The following is a 19,898-nucleotide window of genomic DNA, read 5'->3' on the forward strand; positions in this document are numbered from 1 at the left end:
GCTGTCGGGGGCCGGTGACGTCACCAGGAGGCGACACTTCGCCCCGAAAGGACCCTTGAGCGCCGAAGAAAGAACAGCTAGGAGGGAAGAAAGGGAGGGAGGGGGCCTTGCACTCTCGCCGTCGCGCTGCGTGCGGGGAAGCCTGGAGGCCTGTCTACCTCCTTCGCCTGTCGGGCGCTTCCTTTCGCCCCCTTTTTTTTTTACGAGAAGCGAGGCCGATCGCAGGCAGGAAAGGCCCGCCGAAGCGGGAGAGAAAGAGCGGGCGAAGCGGCTGGGGGGGGGGGGAAAGCGTCGCCGGCCTCCCCCTCCCGTCAGGCAAGAGGTGACCGCGGTGGAAACGGGCCAAGCGGAGGGAATGGCCGGCGGCTCCCGGGCGGGAGGGGAGCCCCGGCGGAGGAAACCCCGGCAGGAAGCGGAGGGCTGAGGGGAATCGCGGCGGCGGCGGCACCGGCCCTTCCTCCTCCTCTTCCTCCTCCTCTTCCTCTCCTTCCTCCCTTCCTCGGAGTCTCCGGGTCCCGCTTCCCCCGCCGCCCCGTCTCTTTCCCTTCTCCCCGGCTTGCTGGGCGGGGATGAGGCGGCAGCCCGGCGGAGGAGGCGGAGGAGGAGGAGGGGGCGGCGGCGGCGGCGGAGGCCGTAGCAGCAGCAGCACCACCAGCAGCAGCAGCGACGGGAGCAGCGGCGACAACGACACCGACGATACCGACTTAGAGGGGCGGCCCCCTGCCTAGCCCTCCCCCCTCCTCCGGTTCTGCCCCCCCCGACCCCCCACCCCCACCCCCAGGACAGGCTCCTTTCGCCGGGCCTGAGGCGGCGGAGGATGTCGGAGGAGCCTGAGGCGGACAAGATGATCAAGGTGAGGAAACGTAGGGGGCGCTTTTTTGGGGGGGAGGGGGAGGGGTGTGGGGGGGTGGTTGTGTCTATAGAGGTGGTTGTGTGGGGGGGGTTGCGAAATCCCGAGGACGAGAGGGCCTCTGGGCATGTGATGAGCGCCCGCAGAGAACCACTCCCTCTCCTCTCAAGCCACGCCCCCCTGTCAAAGTTTTCTAGGAACTTGGATTTCCTCTCCCCTTTTTGGTTTGGAAGAGTCCGAGGCCCGACTCGGGTCCACTGGAGTAGACCCTACTGACTCTGAGGAGCCGGAAGGGACCCTCTGGATCATGGAATCCGGCGCCTGTCAAGGAAACACCCGGGTGGGGGTGGGGGGGATTGAACTCCCAAAGCCTCTGGCTCTGAAGCTGGGGACCTCAAACCCTGAGCTCTCCAGCACTTCATCATCATCATGTCAGGACGTCAGAACTGGAAGGGACCCTCTGGATCATGGAGATCAGCCCCTGTCAAGGAAGGACCGGGGGGGGGGGGGAGACTCAAGGGACTCAAACTCCCAACCCACTGAGCTATCCAGCAATTCATTGAGGGTCCGCGTCTCTGTGTAAACTGGGACTCAGGAGGCTGGATTTAGGCCAAGTGGATTAGCTCCCAAGACGGGAAGCGTTGGCTTGGGGTGGAGTGAGATTGTGGGGCCTTATGTAGTTCATTATGATTTATAGGGGGAGGGGAGGGGGGGCATCTAGCTCGGCCATGGGGAGGGTGTGACCCCTTTTTCAAATAAGGTTGAACTCCCACTCCCATCAGCCTTGGTCATCATAAGCCGTTGTCAGGGACGATGGAAAGAGTGGACAGACCAGCTTGGCAAGTCTTCCTCACTCCTGACCTAGATTTTGAGAGGTATCGGTGTATGTAAAGGTCATCATCCCACAGCACTTTTTTTAAAAAAAAGAACTGCTTCCAAGTCGCGAAGTTGCCCTTCTCTCTCTCCCCCCCCCCCCCGTCCTGCCTGGAGCTTTTCTTTGCAATTGCACCCATTACTTGTCACTTTTTAACTTGAGATTTTCCTTCCACTGGATTTCTAGCGGGTTTGGCCTTTATGCGTCATTGCTGTGTCATAAATCAGCAGAAACCTGGCGTGGTTTATGGAGAGCCAGGCTTCGGTATTCTTAGTGGGACTCAGCGTGTCCACATGTCCTGTGCAAGATTTGGGTGGTTTGATTCTAGCCTTGAGCCCTTTTGCAGGTGAATCCTGCCTCCCGATTTCAGCAGATGGTTTTTTTTTTCCAAAGTTTCAGTGCTCGAACGCTGTGCCCTTTCAGTCCGTAGCAGAGGAGAGTGTAACACAAGGAAACGAATGGAATTTGTACCAAGGTGCTAACGAGGAAACAGGATCGGGCTGTCTCAGGAGCATGTGGGCTGGTAGATTTATGAGCCATGCCTGCCTTAGGCAAGCTGACCCGTCTGGGGCATGCCAGCAGAAAGCGAGGCTGGTGTTGTAGAAAACGCTTCAAGGCCTGCTGGAAGTTGGAATCGACTCAGTGGTGTGTTATTAGGAGTAGCAGCAATTATGGTAGTCTTGGAAATCGCAGTTGGTTTGGTACAGTACTTCTGTGGCGGAACTGTGCCAGAAACCAGCAGAAATGTCACTTGGTTTGTTGAGATCCAGCCATTAAAACCACCCCATGGAAATCCACCCTGTAGCGTTGCTGGAACTGAAACTCCCGTTTTACATCTGGGTTCTGTTTTGGCAAGGGTGGGACTTGCTCCTGAGTAGGATCCGACTCAGTTGGGGGGTTCTCAGCCCTTAGGGTCCCAGCCTCAATATCGGAGACGAACAGTTAAAATACATACTGTGTATGGCAGGAAAGACGTAGTAGGGTGTTTGTGCTTATTATTATTATTTAGTTATTTTATTTATATCCCGCCTATCTAGTCAATTAAGACCACTCTAGGTGGCTTATGTGTGTACGTACGTGTGTGTGTGTGTGTGTGTGTGTGTGTGTGTGTGTGTGTGTGTGTGTGTACACAGTATATATATATATAAAATATATATCTCAGTATGTACAGTATTCAACATGTTCACTGTCTTCTTCAGGTGTCTGAGGTAAATATGCCTGCGAAAGCTAAAAAAAGCACAATAAATTAATTTGTTGTTTAGTTGTTAAGTCGTGGCCGACTCTTCGTGACCCCATGGACCAGAGCACGCCAGGCCCTCCTGTCTTCCCCTGCCTCCCGGGGCTGGACTCCATGATCCAGATGTAAATTAATTAGTCTTCAGTAAATTAATTAGGCTTGTAGGGCTGCCTGTTATTTTCAATTTTACTTAGGCAGTAATATAACAGAGCTATAACCACTGTCTGTTTTTTGTGCTTAGTTTCATTTGAGAGTCTTATCGAAACCGTTCAGGGGAGGCGGTTGTGTTTTCATTCTCCCCTCCCCTTCTTTTTCTTGGAAAAATACAGGAAACGTCTATTTTAGAAGAATACCACATTAACTGGACCCAGAAGCTGGGAGCTGGAATCAGTGGTCCAGTCAGGTAAGGGTGGTGGTGGTGGTTTTTATATGGACTGGTGACTAAATGATACTGATGCTGAGACTGAGGTAGGAGGATACGATGTAGGAAAGAAAGATGCGCAGATGGCCGCCCATGGGGGGGGCAAGCCCACCTGAGTCTCACTTGGGGGGTCCTTGAGGCCTGATGCCACCCAAGTAACCCGTCCTCTTTCCTGCAAGAGGGACACAATCCTGTCCAGAGTGACCCGAACAGTTTTTATACTCTAGATTCTCTCTGCATTGAAAAGGAGCATGTACTAGAAAGGGGGGGATTGTTAATGTGCAGAGAATCACGGACACCTTCACAATGGGTCTGCAAGTACCATACAGGATGCGATGGGTAGTTTCTGACGATGTCCACGGCTCCCACCAGGCTGAGGGCATGGCAGCCGTGAAATTTTCCATCCCCTACACTGGATTTCCAAAGCTCCCCCCCCCCCTCCAGTCCACCATCACTCCAGCACGCTGGCTCTGAAAGAGATGTTCCCTCGCATACTGTGTCTAAAAGCCAAGGCGGAAATGAATGAAGGGGTAGATTAGTGAGGACGTCTGCTATGTATTCTGTTTTGCATTGGGGAGATTAAGTGATGCATGCCTTTGTTAAGTCAGTAACTGTGTTTACACCTTCTGCTGCTCTCTGGACAGAGTCTGTATGAAAAAATCGACTCAAGAACGGTTTGCGCTGAAAATCCTTCTCGATCGCCCCAAAGCGAGAAACGAGGTATTGTGCATTTCTCCCCCCCCCCCGCAAAACGTTTTATATACTTGCTTCATCTTCCCTTTATGGTGCGTCTTTCGGACTAAACGCCGGTGTGGTTTGCAAAGAGCTGGTTTTGTATCTCTCGTAATTTATGGCCTTCCTTTCTTATTTGCTGCCGAATCGCTTCCAGCTTACGGCGATAGGGTTTTCTCCTTAAAGATGAACCACTTTCATTTGGCACATTTCTTCTGTGGGGGGTGGCGCGGACCCCCAGGATGGGGAAGAAATATATGCATGTGTTTTGCTAGGAGGGGCTGATGCTCAGGAATGGAAGCCAACTATTCTTCTGTTCTCTGTTAGGTCCGATTGCACATGATGTGCGCGACACACCCCAATATCGTTCAGATCATTGAAGTCTACGCAAACAGTGTGCAGTTCCCTCATGAATCCAGTCCGAGGTGAGGACGCGCGGGGTGGTTTCGTTTTCACGAGGGGCTTTCCGCACCTTCGGACCAAGATGTTTGGAATTTGTTAAAACTGTCTTTTCTCCAAAGCAAATAACTTAATTGGGCTCACTCTGTGTTCCTACAGAGGTAGAAACTCACCCCAAACACATCTACCGTTTCCCCCCCCCCCCCAAATCCATGGCTTTTCTTTAGATGTTGGAAATTGCATTTCCAAAGTAGAGGCCTCGGGCGGAAATGTGTGGATTCCTTGTCTTGAATCTCTAAACCCAACAGCCAAGCTTTTACTGTACTTTTTTGCCTTCCTCAGCAATTCCTCTGAATTCCTGGGTTTGAAGTGTGTGGAAGTGGCCTGCAGTTTTCTAATTGACTTTTCTTTTTCCTTCTTCCTTCTCTTCCCCCCCTCCCCTCGCTCCACACAACCAATTGGAATGCCTTTGAAACAGGGCTCGGCTCCTCATTGTCATGGAGATGATGGAAGGAGGGGAGCTGTTTCACAGGATCAGCCAACATCGGCACTTTACGGAGAAGCAAGCCAGCCAAGTAACAAAGCAGGCAAGTCTAGCCTCGTCTGGTTTGCGCACGGATGGCCTCCTTTAAGGTTGGACCCTTCATATGACTCTTGATTTCTCGGCACTGTTTTCCAGCCGTCGGAACGAAGCCATGTTTTTATTAAAGTCGGGATCCGTTTGTGAATCAAGCAGGGGAGAGGGTGCTTGGCCCCCAAAATGCTCAGATAGTCTGTTAAACTTTGCTTTTAACAAAATAGATACTTCTGCTAGTGCTGAGTTCGGTGGGTTGGTTACCTGGCTGCCGAGTCAGAGGTTGGGGGTTTGATTCCTCCCCTGGGCCTCCTGGAGGAAGAGCCAGCCTAGGTGGCTTTGGGCCAGCTGCACAGGAGTCCCAGGGATCCCACCCAGAAGAAGGGAAGGGGAAAGCCACTTCTGAGTCTTCTCTACCTAGAACACCCTGGAAACGGCCATCATAAACGAGAATCAACTTTATAGCACATCAGTATTATTGCTGTCATTAGTGCTGGACATGCATAGTGATCATGCTTGAAATTGTCTTGATTTTACTCTCATTTTCCAATGGTCTTAATCTTTTCCATGCGTTGGGGATTTAAAGGCCTTGACTCCAGCAGAGGCGTAGCCTGTTTTCTAGCTCCCAAGTGGCCGTTTACTCTGCCGAATAGATCGGCGGTGCCTCGGGCTGTTCATTCGCCCTCTTAGCAGGGAGCGAGGAGGAAGAAAAACTTCTGGAGCTCAACTTTCCTGGTTTAATTCGCGCACGTAACAGCAGGAGCGTTGAGCAGCATGTAATCACTTAAGTCCGTCAGAGCCGAGGCTCTTTGGCGATGCAAGACCGCTGCTGAAAATCTACTTTTATTTAGCGGGATTAGCGGTTTGCTTGTGGAAGCCGAGGGTGATGGGCAGGATGGTGTTTTTCTGGATGGTGTGCTCAAACCCCCTTTTCTCCTGTTCTTTTGTGGCCACTTGGCAATGCATCCTCATTCCCCCGCTGGAGTTCTGAGCGCTTCCTTTTCCCCTCGCTTCCTCTCTACGGGAATGCCAAAAATTGGTTTGTTTGCGGTCGCCAGAAGCTTAGTGAATGCCTCACGCACGTTATCCAGCTTAAACCCCCCGGTGTGGGTATAAAAGAGGGAACGGATCGCTTTTCCCGAGGTCACAAGCCGGAGGTTTCTTATATCACAAGCCTGCTTCCCGTCCACCCCATCCAAAGCAGCCCTGGCTGAGTTCAGGCCCTGCGCGACTCTCTTTTAGGGGAACAACCATATCCCATATTGGAAACTCTTGGGACGATAGGGAAAAAAAGATGTCACTTTATAGAAGAAAAGGGGGGCAGAAGCAGTAGCTCTGTAGCAGAAGCTTGTCTCCAGCCGGCGTCTCTCTCTCTGCCCCACAGAAGAAGCCACCTTTTTCTCCATTTTGGCCTTCCACCCTGTCTTTGGAACGGTGTCCTCTTGACTGTGTGCGGCTGGATGTGTGTTTCAGAGTCCTCAAGAAGGCTGACTGTGTTTACTTCCCTGCTTTTTCTGTTCCCGTAAATAGTCACGGGCAATGTGGGGCTGCTGGTCAGGCAGAGTTGAGGGATCTTAGATGTAGACGAATTGGGGTTGCTTCAGAGTTGTTGTTGTTTAAAAACAACAACAACAGGGTCCTTTGAATGCCGGATCCTGAAACGTGCCAGACTGTAACTTCCATAATCCCAGTTAAGAGAGCTTAGCTTCCCCCATTTTTGATGTTCCGAGCTCTCTGTTTGTCGCAGGAAAAACAATAGAGTTCGTTCTGTGGCCTTTTGAAGGCCGAACGGCTTTCTTGGAAGTAAATGGCTGTGCCATATAGGGCTCCTTTTCCGGCCTCTGAAAAAGCGGGCTGCAATTTAGGTTCCCCCCCCCCCAAATCAAATGAAATCCTTTTGTCTTTTTGATGCCAGAAGGCTCTCAAATCCGTTGTGGCAGTTTGGGAAGGCCAGATGGCCATGTGCCTAACCCCAACCCTGACTCCCTCGTGCTTCTTTCCAGATCGCTTTGGCCTTGCAGCACTGTCATTCTCTCAACATCGCCCATCGCGACCTCAAGCCTGAAAACCTCCTTTTCAAAGACAATTCTTTGGTAAGATGGTGAATTTCCCCTCGTTCTGGGTCTTCCTAATTCCGCCGCGCTCAGGGATTGGGACAGGCCAGAACGCGACGTTCCGTCTCCAGGGTTTTATCTTGGCTTCTCTCCTCCAAAACCCCAATCTCTGACCCCTTCCAGCCAAGCACATATTTTATTTTATTTAAATTCAATTTGATCCAGTTTAATTGATATGCCGCCCATCTAGCCAGAGGCCCCTCTGGGCGCTTTACGACGTGGCAGCTTTTTCCAACCCTCCACCCTCTATGAATCCCCCTCCTCCATTTTTTTTCCTTTCCTTGGCCCTTTCTTTGGCTAACGTCTCCGGTTTCTCTGGCTGCCTCTCTCAAAGGATGCCCCGGTGAAGCTCTGTGACTTTGGGTTTGCCAAGGTGGACCAGGGAGACCTGATGACGCCGCAGTTCACTCCATACTATGTGGCCCCACAGGTACGGGACGCGTCGTGGCCAGCCCTCCCCTCCCCTCGTGTTCGTCTTGAACAGCAGAAGGCGCCCGGTGACTCCTGAGGATCAGTCGGGGGCCCTGATTGAGTGTCTCGTACCAACAGGGCCGGCTGGCTCAGCCTCCTGGTCTTGCGAAAGCTGGAACCTGCCCCCCCCTGCCCTGCCCCTATGGTTTGCTGGCTTTTACATCCCGTCTGAGAAGGGTCTTTGGGCGTTCGGGTCTCAAAATTGCCCCCGTGTCGCTTTCCTCCCTCCCTTGCAGGTCCTAGAGGCACAACGGCGGCATCAGAAAGAGAAATCTGGGATTATCCCTACCTCACCAACGCCCTATACGTATAACAAGGTATATTTCTCCAACTGAGAAGACGCTAAACCGGCTGGCGTCTCACGCGGCCCCTCAGCAGGCGTTCCCGAGGCTGGACCTTTTGTGGGAGAAGGAGGTGCCTAAAGATGGCCCGGAACATTCGTTTTGGTCACGGTTTACCTTTCTAAAAGCACGGGGGGTCTTGTCACCAGGGCCGAAGGAGCACCTGTGAGAGAGGTGTGTCTACAGGACAGCTTTTGTGGTTTCCAGTCAGAGGCCCAGAACAGGCCGGATTCTCACGTCCTGATCTGTCTTTCTCCTGCAGCCCTCCCACTGCCTCCTAGTAGGCACTTTTAAACAAAGAAAGGAAGAAACTTCTCCCATTCCCGTCTCCCAAGGTTAACGAAGGGCCCTGGTGAACCCGCCATACGTAGAAATGCAAGCAGGAGATCCCAGGTTTCTTCCGCCACATTGCGGTAGTGTTTCTGACTTAAAAAAAACTAGAAAAGCTGACTTTGGCCAGTGTGGATCACAGTGAATGAGATGGAGCCGTGATATGGCTTCGAGGCCGGGCAGCTTCTTAGGGCCCTATGGATGCCTTTTTCATCTGTGTGTCCCCGCCCCCCCGTGCCGTGTTTGCATGGCAGTTCTACAAAAAGCAACGCCTGCATCTAAACAGTTTGCATTCTTTATCTTCTGCCTTTTTCTTCAATGCAGAATATAAGCAGCACATTTCGTTTCTGCTTCAGTCAATATTCCCTTTTTTTGCCTCTCCTCTAGAGCTGTGACCTCTGGTCCCTGGGCGTCATCATTTACGTGATGCTGTGCGGCTACCCACCTTTTTACTCGAAGCACCACAGTCGGACGATCCCCAAGGACATGCGGAAAAAGATCATGACCGGGAGCTTTGAATTTCCGGAAGAAGAGTGGAGCCAAATCTCTGAAATGGCAAAAGACATTGTGCGGAAGTGAGTGGGCCGGAGGGTGGGGGGCCGGTCCATGGGGAGCCCCCCCTTCTTCCCCTTCTCTCCCGCTTCCCTGTTGCCTTAGCTAGTCAGGATCATCCCCAGTAATCCGTAAAACATCGGAACCGGGCAGATGGAAGAAATGCAAGGGCATCGAGGTGGGTTTGGGCTGCCTCTCATTATGTTTTTGGAAATCCTCAGGCTACTGAAGGTGAAACCAGAGGAAAGGCTGACCATCGAAGGGGTTCTGGACCACCCCTGGTTGAATTCCACGGAGGCTTTGGATAACATCCTGCCCTCTGCGCAGCTAATGATGGATAAGGTCCTGCCCGTGTTCTTTTCTCTTCTTAAAAGCCTTTGGTCGAAATCGGATTCCTTTCTACTGGGTTAGGTTGTTAATCTTTGCGGTTTGGTGTCGTTGGCTGTGTGACCCCCCCCTCCCCCCAGCAGCGATCCTGGGACCTCAGGCCGAAAAGGTCTTTAGCCTCACCTGCTCCTGAACCCTATTGACTTGGGTGGTGGAGGGATAACCTCCAGAGATTTGGGGGAGGGGCACACCTACCCATCCCTGGACTTTAAACAAACACTCTTGGGACCCTCGCCCTCTTTTTTCTCTCCTTACAAAAAATTTTTTTTTAAAAAAAAGTTAAAAGCCCTCCCCGGCTCCCTCTAGTGGCTGGATTTATATTAATTCAGAAACATTTTTGGGAAGGTTAAAAAGGCTTCCGGGTGCCCTCTAGAAGTGACAAAAGGATTAAAAAACCCAAATAGTTTTTTCCAAATCTTTTTTTTTTTAAACCCACCTTGGTGAGTTGGTGGTCCCTCGCCCCGGTTTTTAAATTGGCCGTGCTGGGGATTGAACCCAGGAGCGCTCCTGGTTTTTTGCAGCTTTTTGACGGCGGGGTGACCTCTCTTCCTCCAGGCGATGGTGGCTGGGATCCAGCAGGCGCACGCCGAGCAGCTGGCCAACATGAGGATCCAAGAACTGAAGGTCAACCTTAAGCCCCTTCATTCGGTCAACAACCCCATCCTTCGGAAGAGAAAACTGCTGGGGTAAAGATTTCGGGGATGGGGGGGGGGGGCTCCTTTGCACACCAAACCGCCTTCACCTGCACCAGAAAGTCGGGACTCTTCGGCTAGAGAGGGGGCGTAAAAGCAAGCAGGGAGAGGAAAAGACAGCTGAAGAGAAGCCATCCCGGTTGTGGAGAAAGGATGGCTTGGAAAACTCTGAATGAGGGGCCCGAAAGCTCGCCTGCTCTCTTTCTCGCCGTCCGGCTGAGATTTTTAAAGACCGTAATTGAGCAAGCACGGGTGAGCTGGGGAGGAGGGGAGCTGGCATCGAAAGAGAAGCACGCCTCCTCTCTCCTCCCCCCCCCACCCCCGAGTTGCAGTTTTTAAAACTGGGAGGGACCTTTTCCATTTTGGAAAAATCAAGCCAGTGTGGCTTAGAATGGTGGGACACCAAGGTGGGACAAGATCCATGATTTTTTTAAAAAAAAAGATTGCTTTAAACTAAAGTTAATTTAACATCCTCTCCCCCCCGATTTAAATTGTAGGGGAAAATCTGGGTTTGAGTCAATTGGATTTAAATCAAATCCACCCGCCCTCCAAAACCGCCCGCTCCGTGGTGAAAACTGGGCGCCAGAAAGAGTGGGTTGCTGGGATTTGGGAAGGCAAAGGGTCTTGCAGGAGGCAGGGGTTTGCTTTTGTCTCGAGAAAAGACCGGGCCCCGATCCTCCCCTTCCAGTCCAATATCCCGCACCAGCCTCTTCCGGGCGAGAGTGGAGACAGGGCAGCCAAGGGAGAGGGGGTGCGTGTGCCAACCTTGGAGGCACGATGCTTTTAAAATCGAGGTGCGCAGATTTGGGATTTAAAAAAAAAAGTCCCAGACCGCCTGCGTGCCTTTTTTCACAGGGCCAAAACTGAGATGTTGCTTGCGTTTGTCTTTCCTCCTCCTCCTCCCAGAACGAAGCCTAAAGACAGCATGTACATCCACGATCCTGAGAACAGCAGCGAGGATTCCAACGTCGCTCTGGAGAAGCTCCGGGACGTGATTGCCCAGTGCATCCTCCCGCAGGCTGGTAAAGGTTGCCATTCTAAGACCAGCCACTTTCGGGCGTCGGGGAGGGTGGGGTGGAGGGGGAGAGGGGAGAGGAGAGGCTTTGGGGCTTGGGTGTTAGGGTTCAGCCCCCTCTTTCCCTCTCCCCCCCCCCCGGTGGCCGCGTCTCGTCCTTTTTTCAACAACCACGATTTGGGATCACTCCTTCTTTAAACTGGGGATGGGGAGGAGGTGAACTCTTGCTTCTGGAGGGATGTTCTGCTTTAGGGCCTGCCACACTCGGCATGCGTAAAAATATGCCCCCTTCTGACGCCAGATTCTCAGGAGTTGCCCATCTCTGCTTAAAAGCCTTGGGAGCGAGAACGGCCTTCTCTTGTGATTGGGAAAGGTTAGGAGCAAACGGGGAAGGCTGGGTCGGGCTTTGCCATTCTTGATCTCGTTCGGAATGGACTTCCCAGTCCCTCCGCTCAAACGGCGGAGCAGCGAGAGAGGGAAACCTAGCGCGCTCGCTGGCGCTCCTCCGGAGTGGAGGAGACAAAGCCAGCGCGGTGCTTCCCCCGTTGACCTGCCTGCCCGTTTCCAAGCAGGTGAGAATGAAGACGAAAAGCTGAACGAAGTGATGCAGGAGGCGTGGAAATATAACAGGGAGTGCAAGTTGTTACGAGACACCCTCCAGTCTTTTAGCTGGAACGGTAAGTACATTGTGTGTGTGTGTGTTTGATTCAGGCCTCCTCTCGTGTCCTGCGTCCAGTTCTGGACGCCACGCTTTAAGAAGGATGCTGACAAATTGGAGCAAGTTCAGAGGAGGGTGACAAGGAGGATGATCAGGGGGCTGGAAACCAAGCCCTTCGAGGAAAGGTGGAAAGAACTGGGCCTGTTTAGCTTTGAGAAAAGATGGGGGGGGGGGGAAAGGAGAGCCCTTTTCAAAGACTTGAAAGGCTGTCCTACAGAGAAGAGGCAGGATATAGGTTGGTTTTGAACCCAGTATGGTCCCATAAGCCTTGGAGCAGGATAGAAGACATGCACACAGACAGCGTCCCTCCCCTCTTCATGGCTTGCCAGAAGCCCAAGATCCCCTCCTTGCCTAAAGCTTTGTTTGGCATCAAGGAACGTCTCCGTCTTTGATCAGAAACCTTGCCCAGGCATGTCAAGGAAAGACGTTTGGAAGAATTACAAGAGCCAGAGGCTCTTTTAAGCCGGACCGGTTGGATCTGGCGTAGGGTTTGCGTGTTTGATGAACTGGGTAGCACCCTGCAAAAATCTTAACGTCAGATTCAAACTCACTACTCTGAATGTTTCAGAGGACTGCCTGCTGATTTAGCTGCAACGCTCTTAACCCAGAAACCCCCCTCTGGACATTTGAAAGAATATCCATCTTTTCTGTTTCCTTCTGCTTTTCCTCAGCCTTTTTCTTTTTCACCTTTTGTCTTTTAGGTAGGGGATTCACGGACAAAGTCGACCGGCTAAAACTAGCTGAGATCGTGAAACAAGTCATAGAAGAACAGACCATCTGCCACGATTCTCAGTAGCCGGGAGCGGCTCGTTCTGAACGACGGCAACGGAAATACCCTCAATTTTTTTCTCTCTCTTTTTTTTTAAACCAGACCGTTTGAGAGTTACCCTTTAAACTGTAAAAACTATTTTTATGTAAATTAATAAATCATAATTATTTCATTAAATTTCCACACAGCTTGCAGATGCTGTATAGATGTAGATAACAAGAATCATGGGTACTGTAATATTTTTTTAACGACTCGGTTCACCTATGGGGGAAAAAAAATGATTTTTATGTACTGTTTTATTCATGACTCTTGTGAAACGGGGCGATTGATTCTTGTGTTCTGTTCCATAACCTGATACTTTAGTCTCTTTCCAACTGCCTGTATCAATGATTATTCGCCTTTATCAACCTTTTTCCCCCTCCCTTTCTCTCTTTTCCCTTCCTCTCAAGCCAGTGGCATCTTAAATCAGCAACGGCTGGTAACCCACAGAACGGTGTGTCGTGGTGAAGTAAACATTTCTTCCTGTCTCCGAGCTTTTTAGGTTTCTGGCGGTTCCTCTCCTTCTTGGCTTCCCACCGTGGAATATTTTTCAAAAAGTCAAAAAACATCTGGAAACGGTCGCTTTCCCACCCCTCTTACATTTTTCTTTCCTTTAAATGATTTCTGTTAACAAAAGTGGGTACCTATTTCTAGTTTTCTAACTCGGAGCAGTTCTTTTTACAGACCGAAAAAACTGGGCTGACAGTAGGGGTTTTTTTTTTTTAAATAATTGTTTCGGTACCATGGCTCATGTTGTTTCTCGTTTCTACGTTCCCTCCTCCAGAGCCGCATCATCCCACTGGTTTCCCGTGTCTCGTTCCTGGTTCTTCCAAACTCCTTTATCCGTAACGCCCCTTCTCTCTATCTCTCTGCATTCAGCCATTCTTGAAAGCTAGAATCCACTTCATCTCGTGGCTTCTTCTTTGCTTCTTTCCAGCCGTTCTCATTTAACTTATCATTTAACGAGACAGTGAACTTCAAAGCAGCCTTCCTCAACTTAACGATCCTCCAGTGGTGTGGTTGGACGCCGCCTCCCATCATCTCCGGCCAGCATCATGGGAATGATATTACAGCCCATTGAGGTAGCCCTGGTTTGGTAAAAAGCTACTCAAAACATGTGGGTGCGTCTTCTCTTACAGTTAGCACCCCTGTGTCCGCAGGATCGTTATCCACAGAGGCACTTATCCCCTGCCTGAAAAGATTAAAGTTTAAAAAATCCCATAAATACCTATTTATACGTATTTCCACAGAGAATTTACAAGAACTGGCCATTCCTTCCTGCCAAAACATTAGCCAGGCAGCAGGTACGCCTCTGCTCAGAAGAACATCGTGAAAAAGGGAAAGTATGTCTTTGGTTCGGTTTTCCCAGAATCTATGAAGTGAAGCGATTTTTAACCAGCTTGTCAGTAATTACCCAGCCAAGGTTGGCTGGCAAAGAAGAAGCCTCCCAGCTCTCGTGAAGGTTCTTCCTTCACCCGGTCTTTTTCGAAACTGGTCCATGCCAGAAGCGGCGTTTTCCTTTCTTTCCGAGGTGATTGGCATTCTGGATTCTCAGTTTTTCTTCTGTGCTCGGCCCGTACGGGTACGAGGCCAGTTGACGACAGCCTTTCCTTCCTCTTTTTTTTTGTGTGAGGGGGGGGCCCTCACGTGACCTGCCTTTTTAAACTGGGATTCTTATCTGACACATGGGATCCCTCAAGATCCTTCCATTGCTTGGACGTTTCAGGGAAAATGGGCTAGGATCCCTAGGATCAGATTTGGGGGCTGAAGGTCCAAGGCTGGTACTTAAATTCCTGGCAAAAGTTTTTAAACTATTTTTAAGCATGCTCTCTCTCTTTTTTTGGTGGGTTTGTTTTTGAATTCCCCCCTTTTTCTTTCTTTCTTTTTACACCTTACTTGGTCTGCTTCCCACTTCCATTTTAGAAGAGTTGGAATGACTTAAATACTTGGCAGGCTCTTGCCAGTGCGTTGCGTAGTTCTCGGCAGAGATCTGAAAATGTCTGGAAGCTGGCAGAAGAGGGAGCTGTTATCTCTGGAAATCGGCTGGTCCAGCCCCCCTCCATCTTCCATGGTTCAGCCAAGCCTGGGTGTTGATGCCCGGACTGTCTTTTATTGCCAGCTTTGGAAAAACGCCTAGACAGCTTCGCGATCTTGGTTGTGTGAATGAGGCGAGGCCCTCGAGTTTGTAAGAGCGCTCTGCACGGACACAGGTCCTCTCCGTAATAATCTTAGAACGGCAGATCTGGAAGGGAGCCTCTGGATCATCAAGCCCAGCCCCACTCGAGGATGCCCAGGGCAGATTCGAACTCGCAACCTCTGGCTGCGCAGTCCGAGAGCTAAACCCCTGAGCTAATTCACGCTAGCAGAAAGCAACGCAGGACAACCGGGTGCAACTGAAGTGGCTTATATCGGTTCCGCTCAGGGAGTGCACAGAGCGGCCTCTCCCCACCCCGGCTTGCACATGATGGGTGTTGTAGTCCAGCCTGGCTCAGGGAAGGCTACTCTAGAGGAAAGCATACTATAGGGGAAAACGTAGACATTTTTTCTCTCTCTTACCGGAGAAAATCCTTTACTCGCTACGGGGACACACAGCATTTCCCACCTTTATTTTCCCAGTTGCAGGTTTTGCCATAGTGCATCTTTGGGAGAAACCCCGCTTTGTCTGTTTATGTTCGGCCATATATCTGTAGATCCTTGTAGCCAATTCCCTCTGGAACATGACTGGTTTATTCCTCCAAAACCTAATCTGGAAGGGTGTTATTATTATTTTTTTCTGGAAGTGCAAAGGGCTGTGTGTATGTAATTTTTATGGAAATCCCCATGTTCTTTCTACAGCTGTTCTATTATTTTTCTTCTCCTGCATCTCATGGACTTTCCCGCCTCCTCATTTCTTCTGTGTCCTCTCTCCTATTCCGCGGTTTGGGTTCCCCCTCCTTTCAATCAGTATTATATAAATGTAAATACTATGCCTTGGTGTACATAAATAATTTTAGTAACATTTATCCAGGTCTCTGTCTCTTTTTTTGTTGTTTGTTTAAAGGATTTTTTAAAAATGGAATTGTGAGCAGAGGGTGTGAAATCGGAGGAATGTGGCTGCTGACCACTTGCAACGCAGTCTCAGGCTTCTTACCGGCCACTTTTATTTTCCGCACGTAAGAAGCCGAGCTTGCTAGCAAAGCGGACCCAACGGTGGCCAATACGGGTCCAAAAATGCTGTCCATTTTTTTTAAATGTGAAAAAGGAGATTGATGTGTTAGGAATAGGTTGTTATTGCCAAGTCTCGGCACAAACGCTGGATGAACTGACCGTTTCTCTCCTGTTCTCCTCTGCAGTTTGTGCCCGTTTTCCTCTGCTGTCCGCAGGCTGGAGGTTCCTTTCTTAAGGCCCGGGCTCGCACGGCTGCAGAGTGAAGCCGGGGCTTGTCTGCTTTTTCCCCACATAGAAGGGGAACTCTCTTCTTCTCCAACCATCAAAACCCGAATTCCTGCATTTAAAGAAATGCTGGCAACACTAAAGGCTGGGGAGGTGGACAAGAAGCAAAAGGTGGTGGGCCTTTTAAAGAGGAACAGGCGGAGTTCACTGTGAGCTTAGATCTTATTCTCTGATATCGACAGATCCCAGTAACAAAGGTCCGACAGCTCTGTTAAGGCCAGGCCGTCAACTGGAAACAGAAAAGGGAGCCACAGCTAGGACGCTAAACAAGACAATCTCCATTTCTTTCTGTCTGTTCCATCTCAAACTCTGGAATGTCCATATTCAAATACGCGGGAGAACCCGCTTCTCCTTCTAGAATTTCCCAAGAGGGATATTGTTGCAGGAGAGCCATGATGAACCAAGTCAATATTGGCTGCTTTTTCTTTCCTCTTCCTGCTTCCGATCTCTCCGATCCATGACAAGTCTATTATCATGTTAGGAGAAGAGGTGGGTGGCACAAATGTCTTCTTGCCGCCTCTCCCTGTTGGCCTTCCCTCTTGGCTTTGGGGCTTGGTCGCATCCAGTGGCTGAATCTTCGCTAACACTGCAACGGGAGCGATCTATATAAGACATTGGTGAGGACCTCCGATGAACACCTTTGTGAAAGGCCCAAAAGATGCTGGTTTTTTTGGAGGGTTCAAGCCATGTTTCACCTTCTGAAGGATCCTGAAGGCTAGAACATTCCTAGATCTCCTCGCGGCTCACAGAGGTTGGCGACTGTAAAACCAGAAATGGCGGAGATGGAGACTCTCTGTTGGTTTCTTGGGTGTTGATGCATTTGAAGAAGCTCTCAAGGGTCAAAACAAGGAGTGGATTCTTCTGTTGAGCAATCTTTGCTGGTCTCCACTCCGGGTCATTCAAGGAGAGAGAGAGATCGTTACCTGAAAACGAGTGGGACATCGGCCCAAATTATGGTGAGTGGTGGCCAGGTTCTCAAGAATCGGCTTGTTCTTCAGTTGGGAAGCTATATGATGTTGCTCGGTTTGATCCTTCCCAACATACACTCTGGCTCATTTTCTCCACCGGCATACACTTCCTACGAGATTATTATTCCGCGGCAGTTGATAGCACGGGCAGGAAAAGCCAAGAAAGACGAACTTTCCTATATCATCACCACTGCAGGAAAGGACTATGTCATTCGACTGAAGCGCAATGCAGGCTTCGTTGTTGAAAATCTGCCCATCTTCACGTATGAGGCCAAGGAGAGGCGGGTGGAGAGTCGGCCCCACGTCTCCATCGAATGCTACCATGAAGGGTACGTGGAAGGTGTGGTTGATTCCTTGGTGGCTCTCAGCAATTGCTTTGGCCTGAGGGGGTACCTACAAATCAGAGACAAAAACTATGGGATTGAGCCGTTGCAAAATTCCTCTAGATTTCAACATGTCCTGTACCTCATCCAAAGAGTGGGGGATCTTGGCTTGGAAGACAGAAAGGAAGCTGACAAAACAAAGGTCCAGGCAGAAGAAATGGAGAGACGCCAACGGAGATCCCCGGTCAACGCTCAACCCCACCCAAGCCTTCCCAAATATGTCGAGCTCTATATTGTAGTGGATAACGCCATGTTTCTCTACCAAAAAAGAAGTCCTCAAAAAGTGACCCATTTAGTCATGGATATCGTGAACATGGTGGACGTCAATTTCCGTCAGCTCAACACGCAGCTGGTCCTGATGGGGCTCGAGATCTGGAACAGGGGTAACCGGATCAACGATTCAGACGATCTCGCCACGCTTCTTCGCCACTTCAACGAATGGCGGCTGAGCTCTCTGGCCAATCTGACCAGACACGACACCGCCCACTTGTTCGTCCGCAGAAACGCCGGCCGAGTCTTTGGGGAGTCTTTCGAAGGGGCCGTCTGCAACCCGGCTCTTTCTGCAGGGGTGGAAGCCTACGTGGGGGACCACCTGGTTGTCTTCTCTGTGGCCGTTTCCCATGAGCTGGGCCACCACATGGGCTTGAAGCAGGACGGACCCAACTGCTTCTGTGGGGCCTACAGAGGTTGCCTCATGAGCTCGTACCACGCCGAGGTCAGCCGGTTCAGTAACTGCAGCGCCCACCGGTTCTTAGAACTGAGCCTAGAAGGAGCCTTGGACTGTCTAACCGACGTCCCTCGGAACGTTTTAGTCCCCAAACGCTGCGGCAACGGGGCGCTCAACGTCGGAGAGCAGTGTGATTGTGGCGGTGCGGAACGATGCCGAAGAGACCCATGTTGCAACGCGGACTGCACCTTCAAGCCCCACGCCCTGTGCTCCTCCGGACCTTGCTGTCAGGACTGTCAGTTTCTCGCCAGCGGGCACCTCTGCCGGCCAGAGACAGACCAGTGCGACCTTCCGGAGTATTGCAGCGGCCAATCTGCGTGGTGCCGGCCCGACGTTTACATGCAAGACGGCACGCCGTGCAACAACCAGAGGTCCTTCTGCTACGCAAAGCGCTGCTGGGATCACGACGCCCTCTGCTCCCAGATCTTCGGAGAAGAGTCTACGGTGGCCCCGAAGAGCTGCTTCCTCGAACTGAACACGGCCGGCAGCCCCTTTGGTAACTGCGGCAGAAGCCACGCGGGGAGGACGTACGTGAAATGCAGGCCGCAAGATGTTCTGTGCGGCCGAGTGCATTGCACCGGGGTCCGATCCGCACCCACCGACATAAAGCATGTAAAAGTCATCCGGGTGCCGATCGGGACCGCTCAGTGCTGGGCTACAGAGTATTCTGGCAAAATCGAGCACTTCGACATCGGAGTCGTTCCGGACGGTGTCGGTTGTGGCCCCAGAAACATCTGCCTCAACCGGAGCTGCGTCTCCACCTCCTTTCTGATGTCCAGGTGCGACCCGGAGGAGAAGTGTGGCAGACGAGGGGTATGTAACAACCGCCACAACTGCCACTGCCACGCTGACTGGGCGCCCCCCTTTTGCAACACTCGGGGGACCGGCGGGAGCATCGACGGAGGCTCCCCGCTGGCCTCCTGGACCTCGACCTTCTTGAGGCGCACTTTCGGGACGGTGATTCCGATTACCGTGGTGGCGATCGCGGCCGTCATGGTGTTCGGCCGAGCGTGCGCTGTCTTGCCAGTGTTGAACAGGGTGGTGCAATGGTTGAACAGCGCCAACGCTGGGGGGGGCGGCTCCGTGGTACAGCCACGGGTGCGTAGACTGTGAAATACGCACGGGACCGAGCGTCTTTCTGCTCCTGGCGATAAGGGCCTGGGCGAGGCTGGGTCATGTTCCACGAAGTTGTCCCCTTTAATGCATTACCTGAACAAACACATCTCCCCCCCCCCTGTACACTGTCTGCACAACTAAACAAACAAAAAAACAGGAAAGTTATGAGTCCTCTCTTCGCTCCAAGAAAACTTTTAAACTTTCTGTAGCTGCAAGAAAAGAAGAGGAGGAAGAAATGGAGGTCATCGCTTGGGGATCACGCTCTGTGCCTTGTAAATAAGTTAAATAACTGTTGCGATCAAAGTTTTCTTTTTCTTGTGTTTGCATAGTGTTGAACTTTTAATAAACTTATTTTAATGTATTTTATTTTTTTAATGCTAGTAGTAGTTCTCTGGGCCCAAGCCAAACAAACTGCGGTTTTAATGCCTCAGAGGATGAGCGCCGTGACCTGACAACGCAAGTTATTCAAGCAATATATTGTTTTAAAGGAGAAGCCACTACCAACCTGCTCTCTCTCTGTATCTCGTAAGCCTTAGGACTGGCTGCCATTAAGCTCAGTCGGAACAGGGAAATGCCTGTTCGTAGTTAACGTTTTTAATACAAAGACGTACGAAACTGTTTTTCGTCACAGTTTCTTTCACACCTGTTAAGAGACAGAAGATGGATATTTTTAGGGTTCAGAAGTTAAAACACCCTGAATGTATAAAAAGTTGCTTTTCCCCCCCTCTGAGAGTGTCTTAAAGCTCTCAATCGTTAG

At 51.0% G+C, this 19,898-nt stretch overlaps 2 protein-coding genes across 6 annotated transcripts; both read left to right on the forward strand.

The window, feature by feature from the left end:
• Positions 1 to 45: 45 nt before the first annotated feature.
• Positions 46 to 15,517, forward strand: MAPKAPK5 (MAPK activated protein kinase 5). Of its 5 annotated transcripts, none has more exons than XM_072983281.2 (14): positions 50 to 853; positions 3,291 to 3,364; positions 4,027 to 4,102; positions 4,442 to 4,539; positions 4,992 to 5,100; positions 7,091 to 7,180; positions 7,536 to 7,631; positions 7,909 to 7,989; positions 8,731 to 8,918; positions 9,117 to 9,237; positions 9,838 to 9,968; positions 10,881 to 11,002; positions 11,559 to 11,666; positions 12,409 to 15,517. In XM_072983281.2, exons 1-14 carry the CDS (start codon positions 818 to 820, stop codon positions 12,501 to 12,503), a joined length of 1,425 nt encoding a protein of 474 aa, XP_072839382.1. In that variant the 5' UTR covers positions 50 to 817; the 3' UTR covers positions 12,504 to 15,517. The 5 variants fall into 5 exon arrangements, with proteins under 5 accessions (XP_072839386.1, XP_072839382.1, XP_072839383.1 ...); XM_072983282.2 differs by having other exon boundaries at positions 51 to 853; positions 11,562 to 11,666; XM_072983283.2 differs by having other exon boundaries at positions 51 to 853; positions 10,881 to 10,996.
• Positions 15,518 to 15,606: 89 nt separating this feature from the next.
• On the forward strand, positions 15,607 to 19,502 carry LOC110083883 (disintegrin and metalloproteinase domain-containing protein 21). Its single transcript, XM_020802737.3, has one exon. It carries the CDS (start codon positions 16,901 to 16,903, stop codon positions 19,136 to 19,138), a length of 2,238 nt encoding a protein of 745 aa, XP_020658396.3. The 5' UTR covers positions 15,607 to 16,900; the 3' UTR covers positions 19,139 to 19,502.
• The last annotated feature ends 396 nt before the right edge of the window (positions 19,503 to 19,898 follow it).

The sequence above is a fragment of the Pogona vitticeps genome, chromosome 14 (genome assembly GCF_051106095.1).
Source record: "Pogona vitticeps strain Pit_001003342236 chromosome 14, PviZW2.1, whole genome shotgun sequence".
Classification (NCBI taxonomy): Eukaryota; Metazoa; Chordata; class Lepidosauria; order Squamata; family Agamidae; genus Pogona; species Pogona vitticeps.